The sequence below is a fragment of the Pseudopipra pipra genome, chromosome 9 (genome assembly GCF_036250125.1).
Source record: "Pseudopipra pipra isolate bDixPip1 chromosome 9, bDixPip1.hap1, whole genome shotgun sequence".
Classification (NCBI taxonomy): domain Eukaryota; kingdom Metazoa; phylum Chordata; class Aves; order Passeriformes; family Pipridae; genus Pseudopipra; species Pseudopipra pipra.
In genome coordinates, this window is record NC_087557.1 from 10,114,113 (window position 1) to 10,126,850 (window position 12,738).

A 12,738-nucleotide genomic window follows, 5' to 3' on the forward strand; every position below is an offset into this window, starting at 1 on the left:
TGGGTGTTAGTCTCAGGTGTAAAAGCTCCTACTGACTTTCAAATGCTGGTGTTGGGTCTAATGAACAGACTCTACTACTTGCATAGGTTTATAAGCTTTAACTTTGTTTTTATCCAGGTTCACAGCTTTATCGTGTTTTTTCAGTATCTAGTCTTTCATTGGCATCGCTGAATACAGGGGACAATGAGAGTGTGCAGTCAGGCAAGAGAACACCAAGGTAAAGCTAAAATAACCATTTCATTTCATAAAATTTGATAATCAGCTATGTAAAACAAGCATGAATTTTAAAGAGGTCACATATATACTGTGTACTCTGAGAACAAGTATGTTTTCCTGATTTGAGACATGGAGAGTTTCCACTGACAGGCATTAGGGAACTGAGCCATGATCATTTGTTTTGCAAATTTTACCAAGTAAACCAGTTGGGCAGGTATAAATGAGGTCAAAACAAAATGCTGTTCACACAGCCTCTTTAATTCACCTGCTTGTATTTAAGTCTCAACTTGTGGATATTTTATTAGACCTGTATGCTACGTGCAGCTACATAGCTTCTTTTCTTTTTTTTAACATAGAAGCTTCTTTTCTGTTTTTTCTTTTTTTTCCTTTAGCAGTTGTGCAGGAAATTATTGAATGCTCACTAGGACTTCAACCTTTCCCAAATACTAGAATTTATTTCACATTAAAAATCACCTGAAAACAACAGAAACATTTTAATTAAACATAAAAAAACCTATATTATCATTCAGAGGAAAATTATTATTTCTATGTAACTACTTAATTATATTCAGACACTAATTCTTTTGTATAGAAAAGAACTTGGGAAACAAGGCAAACTAGAAAAAAGGGATTGATAAGGAATACTACATATTACGATATCATATGCCATGTTTTCATGGCCGTTGTGCATTACTCATCAGCTCTGGCATGCCTGCTGCTGGTTGCAGTTGACTTTTCAATTAATTACTTTGAAGTCTTGAGAACTGACTTTCCAGTTATTACGTAAGAAACTTCAATAAAATTATCCAAATAGCCTAACATCTCTTGTCATCTCTTAAAACTTATCAGTGTTAATTGAGATGGGGATTTCTTCCAGCTATATTAGCTATTAGAAAAGGCTTGATGTTGCTCATCTACACAGACTTGACAGATGACCTCTACCTATGGAGTTGTAGTTGTACAGTGCTGTACTGTGCTTCTAATGAGCAATACATCTTCCTCTGGCTTTGGATTTGGTTTAGGGGATTGAGACTTTTAAAACATTGTAAAATTCAGTACAAATTGCTAAAAGTAACAGAGTTGAAAGAATTTTCAGTATCTTTCCAGACCCATACTGTCACCTTGTCCTCACATCAGAATTGCCTTTTGATGATACCACTGACAGAATTTCAGTGATATCTTTCAGATCTTCTTCATGCAGGTGCTAATCACAAAAGGTGTAGGATAAATTATAAATTGGATTTTCCTCTATTGCTTATTTTACTGAAAATGAGTGTGCACACAAATGCTGATATAATGCCATTTTTATCTTATTCTGTGCCTGTCTTCTCACTTAGGAGAGCTAAAAATTTGACTGGCTTTTGCAGTAGCTACAATCAAAAAAGGTTTTAAGTATCTTGTAATAATTTAAGAAAACTTAAGAATCTTGCTTAGACTTCTATATGTAAAACTATTCACATTTGAGTGCATCCTGAAGAATTACAGTACCAGAAGTTACTGCCTGTGAAAACAAAAATCAGAAGGGAAATTGTTTTGCTGTCTTAAATACAGCAGTGCCCACTGCCAGTTGTTACAGTGATCAGTATAAATGAACTAAACTTTTTTTTCATATTCATTATTCTATCAAGAACTGATTTGTTCACTACATGAGATAATTGTTTTTCCAGTACCAATATTAAAAGTAACCCGAATTTCCACTTAGTAATTATATTTTCACAACCAAGAATATCTGTTAGGTTTCTGTCCCTCAGATATAGCCCAAAAATTGACTAACATGTATGTCACCTAAATATCAACTTCTTGCATCACTCAAAACACTTTATACAGTATGTGAACTCATTTTTCCTTTGATATTTTCAATAAATATTGTGCTTTTAGGTTTATAGTCTGCAATTCAAATCATTGTGTTTTACCTTAATGCAGTTTGCCTTCCTTTCGTATTAGAAGGCTTCTCGGGTGAACATTGTAAATTTTTTAATAGACTTTAAAATTAATGTTTAGGTCTGAATCTGTGGAAGGATTTTTATCTCCAAGTCGGTGTGGTAGTCGTAACGGAGAGAAAGATTGGGAAAATGCATCTACAACTTCTTCAGTTGCCTCTGCTACAGAGTACACAGGTCAGTGACAACAATATTCAGAAAAGTACTTGCCTAATAGTGGTTCTGTGTATGAAAAGTTTCCAGTTATCTTGATTTGGCTTCCTAAAACTTGGTTGAGGACACTTGGATAGAAATGTTATTTTCACCTCCTTTCAAGTAGAGGGTAATAATAAAAGGTTTAAATTATAGATCCAAAACAAAAGTACTGACTCTGCAGCATTTGTGATAAGCAGAATTAACTGCAGGCAGGCTCAGAACAGCAAATGGGCTCACATATCACTGTGTGCTTCAGGCAAGAAGAGTTGAAATTTCAGCTCAATTTACAATAGAGTTACAAAATCAAAGACCAAATTGCACTTGGTATTAATATGTTGGTTTTTTTCAAATGGTCTTAATACAAGTAGACATATATTTCAGAAATTAAAACAAACATTTCTCCTTCAACCAGATGAATCAAGTCTTTTTACAGCCAGAATAACCTGATAAGTCTCAGGCCCAAATGTTTACCTCTGGTTTTGGGTAAAAGATCTCTGGAATTCCAAAGCAGACAGGCAAGAGTTACTCTAAGCACTGCATCTGCTTCATTGTTATACCACTCACCCTTGAAATCATAGGTGTAGATAAAGAAAAATAAAGACTTTGCTCTCTCCTGGACAACTGAAACTTTAGTAGGAAAAAGCAAATTGTTTTTTTGTCCATAAAAACAGTCCTCTGAGAGAAAATATATCTACCGAGGCTGCCAATAATAATGATTTAATGACTTAATAATGAAAGACACATTTGTAAGTAAATTCAGTCACAGCTGAAAGAATGACATTTTACTTGTTTGTGAAATTTGTGGTCTCTGGCCTAATTCTGTATTATTCCTCGATTTGTGGTTTTATGCATGCAAAAAGTCCATACGAAAAGTGCTTCGCAGCATTTAAAGTAACTCTTTGTTGGCTTATTGATTAACTTAGCTGATTTGTCATTCCTTTTCCACAGGACCAAAGCTCTTCAAAGAACCCAGTGCTAAATCCAATAAGTACATAATTCAGAATGCACTGGCACATTGCTGCCTGGCTGGAAAAGTAAATGAAGGTCAAAAGAAAAAGATACTGGAGGTAAGGGAATTTTTCCTCTAAAAGCTTAAGCACCTAAGTCAAGCCACAGTCAGGCATTGTGGAGACCCTTAAGTATAAGTGCAAATATTGAAAGGAGCCTTCTGAGATTATGGCAGCTTTTAGTGAAGGGATTGAGTAACTTCTGTAACTTTTGCTTCTAGTGTAGGCAGAAATGTTCTCCAGGGCCTTAGAAACAATAGTTGTTGTGTTGTACATGCAGCACAGGAAGCTGAATTAATTCACAGGTTAATTAATAGTTACTGCTTGTTTTATGTGGGAACTTCAATATGTAGACTTTCATAATTTGCTCACAGAGTTGTTTTCCCTTATTCATAAAGATCCTCAGGTTGGGAACTTTAGAACTAAAGCACAGCACTCTTATGAGCAGAAAGAACTGAAATACATCCCTTCTAGGCTCTTCTCAAGTTTCCAAGCAGTAGGGCAAATTCAGGACTTCCTGTTACAGGAAGATGCCTTCCAGTCTTTTCTCTTAGGCTGGTATAAACCTTTATGAAGATGCACAAATATATAAGGGTGAGAACTCAGAGGCCAGTGTGTTTCCATGCAAAAGAAATAACACAGAAGTCTGACCCTTGAGAGTAATGGGACTGTTCCTTTTACCAGCTGTGACAAATATGACAGATTAAATAGATCAAACCAACACAGATACTTGGAATCCGGACTTAGTTTCTTTTCCGGAATAAATTTCACAGCAGTATTTCTTGACCTTTCTTCTCTTTGTAATTCTTCTTCATTCATGTCTAGATGCTGCTTTCTCTGTCTTTCCAGTTATTTTCTGGAAATACCAAGTGAGAAATCAGGATAGCCTCTTTCAGTTCAAGTAACTGGGAGCAAAATGACCCCCAGAAATCCCGAGAAAGAATAGCTGCAAAAATGTCAGTCATGCTTAGCTGTAGGGTGAAGCATCCAGCACTTGATAGAAGCTATACATGTTCAGGGCAAGTGTCTCAGAGAAGTTGTGTTAGGTGGAATAGGAATCTGAAGATTTCAGCTAATGAAGAACATTTGTTTGATATACTCCAAGTAACTTTATGGTTTGACCCAAATTGAATGGATTTAGGGATGACTAAAACTCCATTTTTGCACTGGAAGATCTTTCAGGCCTATCACCACACATCTAAAGTTTCTTGTTCCCAAGCTTGTAACTATTAGACCAGTTTGATGAAATGGATGAGGAAAAGAATTTCTATTTGGTCTCAAAAAAAACTGTTAGGATGTCTGCTCATGAGGTTCAACTAAACAAGTTTAGCTAAAATTATGTAAGTAAATAACACTTTGCTCAAGAAAGATCTCCACCTTATCAATATTCTGAAGCTTAGCAAATTCTAATGATTGAAAATGAGGTCCTTTAGTGGACAAAGTTAGATGCAAGTTTTAGCTCTGATAGAAAACCAATTCAAAATGACAGTCCAGTGATTTGGAATGTTTTCTAACTACAATGCAAAATTCATATTCTGAATCTTTTTCTTTCTTTCTTTTAAAGGAAATGGAAAAATCCGATGCCAATAATTTCTTAATCTTGTTCCGGGATTCAGGCTGCCAGTTCAGATCTCTGTACACGTACTGCCCTGATACTGAAGAAATCAATAAATTAACGGGAATAGGTCCCAAATCTATCACAAAGAAAATGATAGAAGGACTGTATAAATACAACTCTGACAGGAAGCAATTTAGCCACATACCTGCCAAAACTTTGTCTGCCAGTGTTGATGCAATTACCATTCACAGCCATTTGTGGCAAACCAAGAGACCAGTAACTCCTAAGAAACTTTTACCCACCAAGGCATAGTAGATGGGAAAAAATTTGCTTGAGACAATTATGATAAACTTGCACTTCATCTTTACTGCCTATAGGAAATAGATTTCTAGTTGCCAACAAGACTCTTAGAACTTAAAACTGGACACCAAGTTCTATTATCATGTCCAACTGGAATGTAAACACAGTGTTTAGGAGTGCAGAAGATTATTAGGTGAATAATTATGAGTGATTACGGAAATGTTTGACTTGTGTGGAGATTTGTATGTGCTAATACAACATATAGAGTATATTTGCTCTGTATTTTGATTAGATACACTGAAGCACTGAATGTTCCTCTTTAGTGACTCGAACTACATTTTTTTACATCTGTTGCCTTATATGTTTGTATTTGTGCTTGTCTTGAAATATTTTTCTTTCACTAAAGAAATACTTCTTAATATTCTCAATACCATCAAACTTTGCATACTGACTTACAGTAAACACTAAGTTGTATGTCACTGAATAACAGCTGAATGGGTCTGTTCTGCAAGATCCTTACTGTGTGTGCTGTAACAAAATCAAGATTCATTCCCCTGTGTCTTTATAGTTCTTTCTCAATTAAATAATACTGATTTGCTTATAAACTAAACAGTAAAGGAAAAACCTTTGAACTGCTTGAAGTTTGCTTCAGATGAATTATTTAACAACTCAGGGTATAGTTAAGTGATGCAATTATTCCTGTTTCAGTAAGTTGCCATCTGAGATGTAATGACTGACCATGTATGTTCATAATACCATTAAAATGCAAAGTAAAAAGATTTGGTATATCTCTCAAACAGTTTGAGCAAGTGTGCATTCATTGCTTTGCACTGTTCCAGCTGAAGAGAGAGCACACGGTCAGGTACTGCTTCTTCAAGGAAGGAATAGGAACTTATGATACATTCAGAACTAGATCCCTGATGTTTGCCTGACAGAACACTAAGTATTCAGAAGAATCACAGAATTCACTGAGTCACAGATATTTCAGAAGTCGTGTATCTAATTCCCATGGATTTCAAGATCCAGGCCACTTCCTGCCTTCAGATCTGCCACTTCAGACTTAAATCAATTTTCTAGGGAATAGACATCTGAAAAGAATTTTCAGTGTGTCTTAGTAAATTGTTTTCTTGACACTTACAGGTGATGTCCTCTGACACAGCAATTTTTAAGTGCATATGGCAAAAAAGCCTAAATGACATTTCAGTAAATTTATAACATGACCATTTGCAAAACCAAACTCTAGGCATATTTCAGTATTATTTATAAAGGGCTGCATTTTATTTTAAAACAGTGTTTGATTATTTTATAAATCACTATTCCGTTTCAGTGTTTGTTTCTCTTATAATTTGCTTTCAACATAGCACTGTTCTGGAAAAAAAAAAAAAAAGAAAATACAAACTTGAAGCCTCCCCTAAATCTGTGGCTATTTTGATAACAACTTACACCAGAGAATTTGTTGTGTGGGGGGAAAAAAAATCTCATTCTCAGGAAAAGACTTGAATGATTTGTGATTCTGTTCTGTTTCAGTGTTGTGACAACTCCATTAACATAAGCCAGTGTTGTGCTATGAGTATGTAGTCCTTTCAGTTTCATGGGGAGACTAAAGCTATGTTCGTATTTCTCTCATTAAACTGCTTTGAGAGAAACTATGCCTCACTACTATGATGTACTCATTTACTTAGAGAAAAGATGCACAGGAATGAGATGTCATTAAGCAGTTTAGAACAGTACTTTTTTAAATTATTATAAGGCCTTAGGCATCAGTGCATCTGGATTATAAACATTTTCTCAAAAATGCTGTCAGTTTTACTGTAATTTATGTTCTTATATTTATGTATATTTGTTAAAACTGTAAAAAAAAGAAAAAAAACACTTTAAAATACATGTTTAATATGTATGTGGCTCAAAACTATTTGTGGTTAGCTGATTCCTACTGTTTGCATGTATATCACCAGGATATGTAACTCTTATATTTCAAGTGTATACATATTGTGTATATAGGATATAAATAATATTAAAAAGGGGGGAAAGAGGGTTTGCACATTCTGCCTGTTAGACAGTTCCTACAAATACCATTGTAGGAACATCTTGAATAACAATATGAAACTGTGTATAATATACAGTGATTCAAGAAACCAGGAGGTTGGAATTAACTGACACACATATGGTGAATAACTTCAAAAGAAGTTTTATCATGGGAGGCTTTTTATTTCTAAAATCTGTACTATGATTTAACTGAAGATTTGCAACACCATAAAGACACACACATCAATCTAATCAAAGTGAGCTTAAATACATGACAGGAATTCTTTGAGTAATTTTAAATATTTCTGAATGTATTATGAAATTTGCATTTGTCAACAGGTTAAAGATTTGTGCAATGTCAAAAAGTAGAATGTGAATAATGCAGTTGAAAATTTCATTGCTCGCAGTATAAAGTTTTACTTAATACAGGAAAAGTAAAGCTAGATACGCTTTTCCTTTTTAAGCCTGCAGATTTTCTAATTACAGTGGATCTTTGGTTGGGATCATGTTTAAAAAAAAAAAAAAAAGAAAAAGAAAAAAAAAAAGGAAGCTTTCCATAAAGGCCAGTATTTATCACTGACCTTTTCAGAACACACTGGTGCTTTCATCAGGGGTATTACTATTGTTGCTACGAATGAATTGCCAAACTCTCGTCTTAGTTTTTGGAGCAAAATTTCATATTCTAACAGTCATAATGGCTACTGAATTCTTTTTTTTTTTTAATAATGTTAGTATGACTGTTAAGTTTTATTATTTGGCTGTTTAAAGCCAAATTCAGCTATTTAATTATGATTTAATGGGCACTGTTGAAAAATGTACAGTGTATTGTGTGCTTATTTGTCCACTTCTATGGAGCATAGCTTCCATATTTTTTCAAATGCTGTGCTGTAAAATATTGTCATTGCTACTTATGTGGTACAGTGTAGTTTTTTCCTTTCATTTAAATAAAAGCATGGCACCAAAACAACATTTTTTTTTGTTTTCTTGCTTACCTCTAAGTATAACCTAAAATTATCAAAAGTTCACATTACTGTTTACATCTTGTTTCTTCTCATATTTCAGCAACATGGAAATTGTAGGAAATATGAACCATTATAATTTCTTCTTTTATTTCCCATCATTTGTTTTATTTCCATGTATAATCTTGCTTTCTGATGTTACCAGAGGAAGGCTGTTGAAGAATGAGGCTTCACATTTCATTCTTGAGGACAAAAAGGTGTTACCCCGTTCTCTTCAAAAGTGAGTTTCACAATTTCAAGTCAACTGATAAATTTCTGTACCCTGGTTAGCTCCCAGTGATCCAAAGCCACAGAAACTTACTGGTCAGTGTAATAGGATTGCTTCAGCCTGAAAGGTTTTCAAGGTGAGCTGAAGTCTTATCTTTGTCAAGACACCATATCAAGCACGTGTGTGACTTTTAGTGACATAACTTGTACTTGCTGGTGGTGCTACCGTGACCAGAAATGACATCAAAAAAATGAGGGGTCTCTTCCAGAGAGTCCTTGCAGAGTAGGAGCAAGGACCTGCTGAAAGAGGATGTGACATCACTGAACTGTTAACAGGCTGACTGAGCTGTTGGGCTAACTTACACAGATAAAGAATCTCAAAATTGCAGAGCTACTCGAAGGGCAGCTTCAAGAATACAGGAAATCTGACAGTAGGGCTTTTAATGCTGAACTGAAAACTTCTATGGATGAAAATGAATAGCTTTCCCTCCACCCCCCAAAAACGGGTTATTTTTCAGCCAGCTCAGTCAGTTCCCTGTGCAGCATCACAAACAGGCTGACACAGGCTAGGAATTGTGTTGGAACGTAAACACCCAGTTGCACCCAGTAAAGCTGTTTTTTTTCAGAGGTGAGCCCAGCTCAAAATCTTCGTCTAAAAACAGCCTTTGTACAGACCAGCTTTAGAAGAGACTTTGTTTTTTCTACCCTTTGGCAAGTAACACCGTACCTGAGAAACTTTGGCTCACACTCTGCTTAGTTGGACAGAATATGACTGTACTGTGTGTCTGAATTTGTACAGAATTTCTGAATCTAACTTTGTACTGCTGTGGGATCCAGTGCAGAGAGTTACACTTGGAACTGAAGGTTTTGGATCAATCACCACACAAATGTTGTTTCTCAAATCCAGCTGTACTGAGCAGCTAGATGTCAGATGTCTTTTTTCTAATAGCTTAATAAAAAAAAAGACACAGCTTTTTAAGGGCTAAACCTTTAACTATTTAGATCTTTTCAAATAGCAAATTAGCATTTCTTTGCTGCCTTGTTACTAATTTAATGAGCTGAATAAGCAGCTTGAAGAATTGTGGCTATAAAGATATATCTTGACAGCCACAGCCCTTTTCAGCTGCTTTTACATTTTCTAGTTAAAAAAATTGAGAAACAACAATGAAAGAAAAAAAGTCACCACAAATACTGTTATTCCAGGTATAAATGGCAGGGTGAAAAACAAGTATCTTTAACATGCATAGCATTTTTGTTCATGTATAGGCAATTGGTTTTTAAAAGCAGTCTGTTCCGTTTAGGAAAAAAAAATATAGGAAGTGTGTTTGTGTATGCATACATACAAATGCACATATACCTTCAGACTTACTTGCTTACATACAGAATTAAAAAAATATACTTTATTTAGACAACTGCGGGAAAGAGTCATGCATAGTAGGGAAGCTTCTAGCAAGAGAGAAAAGCAGCTACATTGTTTTACCCTCAGAATTACTGGTCCTCCTGAGAGGCAGGGAAGCATATAGAGCATACACATTTCAGAGCTGAGTACAAACTCTTTGGGAGATGAGGCTCTTATTTGATGAGCTTTTCATCAAATATCTGAATTCAAGGATAATGTTGATGGACACTGGACAGAACTGCCTCTGATCAGAAACACTAAGAACAACCAGAATTCAAGCAAAGACAGAAAACTATATAAACAAGTAGAGCATTCACTGAAAAATGTTATTTAAAACTTCTTTCAGACCCTTATTCAATGTTACAAACAACTGGATGTATAAAATGCTTAGGAGTACTTCATTATCCATTGATGATTTTGTTTAAACAAGATACTGAAAGAATTTTTTTCACGTAAGATGTGTTTAAGTTTGCAGTTAATGGTATGTGAACTTTATGGAGACATACTAAGTAATACCTGTATGCACTTTTATGTCACTGTTAATCTGTTAATGGAGCTTTGCAGAAACACTTAAAAGCTAATATGAAGCTTTCCATCACAGCAGCTCTGTCTTATCCTTTCTTCATCATCACTGATCTAAATGTCTGCAGTACAAGACCTGGCAAGGCCCCACAAGCCTGCAATTATTTAAATTACTGGAAGCCAGATTATACTTTGGCTCAGTATTTTCCTCTTTAAGCTACCTGAAACTGGAGCTATGATGCTGACGTAAAGAATTCTATAGATTATGCAAGAATTTTGCTGATTTGTCACCCTAAAGTTCTGGAAATCTTTTCTTGAAATGAGTAAAAACTGTTTCCAGAATAAAGTTTTAAATAGATTTTTCCCCAAGTTTTTACAAGAACATGTAAATATAATATATAGTGTAAAGAGTTGAATGGCTGTGTTACAAGTACTGAAAATCAGGGGATTGGCCCATTTTTAGGGTGACAAAACAAAGGTGCTTTGCACAAACTGCTGGACTCGACTGGCAAATCTTGTGCAAGTTTGGTATTGGGGAATAAATCTGAGAATGTATCCAGCCTTGCTGACGTTGTCTGCAGCCACCTGCAACATCTGTAAAATAGTCAATTACTATTTTCTTTTCTGAAGCGTTCCAAGAACAGACTGCAGGGCCCTATTTTGTCACTAGGCAATGCAGATCTTGTCCTCTACTAATCCTGATTTTCAAGCTCTCTAAAACCCACACCCAGCAGCTTTGCTATTCATGGGAGTTACCTTCTTTGCAGTAATGAGTAGGGAATTCAAACAAGCTGAGACCATCCCAAAGATGTCTCTATGACTGAATAAACAGTTGCAAACAACCAGAGAACAGGATTTTCCATCTGCCCCCTTCCCATATAAATGCTACTATGGGTATCCTCACCAAATATTTCAGAGTAATATGATAGCCCTCCAAAGCAGGTCCACCAACTGCTGCTACCTATTCTTCCATACCTCTTCCTGAGAGGTTGGTTCTTGAAATCTCTTTCCAGAGTATAGGAATTTGCTGCTTCCTTCTGAAAGTCCAACATTCTGAGCAGGAAACGGGATAATTTAAAATTCATATTTTACTGTTCCTTTTGGGTCCATAACTGGGGAGAAGCTTTACTTTTCTTTCATCCCAAAACTCATGCCCTCCAGAGGTACCGTCTCACAATTTGGTCTCAGAACTTCCACTGAAAACAAAGCTATTGCACCAAAGTAAGTAAACTACACTAAAACCATTCTGAAATCAAGATTAAATTTAAAGCACATGTCTGTTTACCTAGTATTTTGTAGGCCAAACAAAGTTTAAAATGCACTTATCTATGTTCTGCAAAGCTCAGTTTAGACAATTCTTTTTCCGTACTCCCTCTAGTTTATCAGATATATTGTATCATCTGTACTGAGAAAGTTTCATTTCTATAATTACGTATTCTATTAAGCAGTGCCTCCAAAAGTGATACTTTTGGAAGTAAACGGAAGGATTTGGTGTTTTACCAGTAAATCAGTCTTACTGGGAAGAAATGCTGAGACTTGAACAGAAGGAACCATTGAGTTCCATATTCTTTGCTCATCCCTGGCAGAGTCACTGAAGTGCAGCCAGGCGACACTCCTCGCTGGACAGCCTTTGGGGAATTTGTTTGTATTCTTGTTCGGAAAGAAGAAAGAGAGAAAGTAACATGATTGCCCTCTGCCCTTCAGCAGATCCTCAGCAAAACAGTTTGCAAGCAGACTTGAATTCACTGTCATCCTTCACATTTTGCGATTGTGACACAGAATCCAGTTCAGCTTCAGTCAAATCCCTGACAACCTTTCCTGGATCTCTGACGCATGGCCCACATGCACACATGCATAATTAAAAAGAAAAAAAAAATTAAAAAATCGGGTCCCTGCTTGTCAGAAAATTACCACCATCTCCATTTTGGCAGGGCCTGCCAGTGCTCTGCCATATGCTCACGGGTGCTTTGTTGAGGGCTGCAGTACCATTTTAACATGATTTTCTGTATCTCATCTTACCACTACATTTACAAACAGAGAAAGCTTATTGACTGTTCACCGTGATTCTGAGATGCCATCATCTTTTGACATTACAAAAACGTACCTGAAAGTCAAATTATATGTAAGTACATCATAAGACACAGGTATCACACATGCATACATGAGACTTCTGTAAAGCATGTGCGCTTTTCTCAACAGCCTCAAGAAGCAGAAGACAGTAAGAAAACAGAAAAAATCCCTGGCTGACCCGAAACGCGGCAGCTCCACCTCACTCAGCAGCTCAAGGTGCTGCCAACAAGCCATAAGCCTGCGCCGCAGCAGCGGTGGCACAGGGTGGTGGCAGAGGGGC

The 12,738-nt window shown here is 36.0% G+C and overlaps 1 protein-coding gene across 4 annotated transcripts in view; it reads left to right on the forward strand.

The window, feature by feature from the left end:
• The window catches only part of CAMSAP2 (calmodulin regulated spectrin associated protein family member 2), an 82,356-nt gene extending 74,148 nt beyond the window's left edge, over positions 1-8,208 (forward strand). For 2 of the 4 annotated variants that reach the window (XM_064664488.1, XM_064664490.1), the window contains 4 exons: positions 118-217; positions 2,218-2,333; positions 3,300-3,418; positions 4,923-8,208. In XM_064664488.1, coding sequence (XP_064520558.1) covers positions 118-217; positions 2,218-2,333; positions 3,300-3,418; positions 4,923-5,228 — 641 coding nt within the window. In that variant the 3' untranslated portion in view covers positions 5,229-8,208. The remainder of the gene's footprint in view (positions 1-117; positions 218-2,217; positions 2,334-3,299; positions 3,419-4,922) is intronic. The other 2 variants (XM_064664489.1, XM_064664491.1) reach the window with 1 other exon arrangement.
• Positions 8,209-12,738: the final 4,530 nt, after the last annotated feature.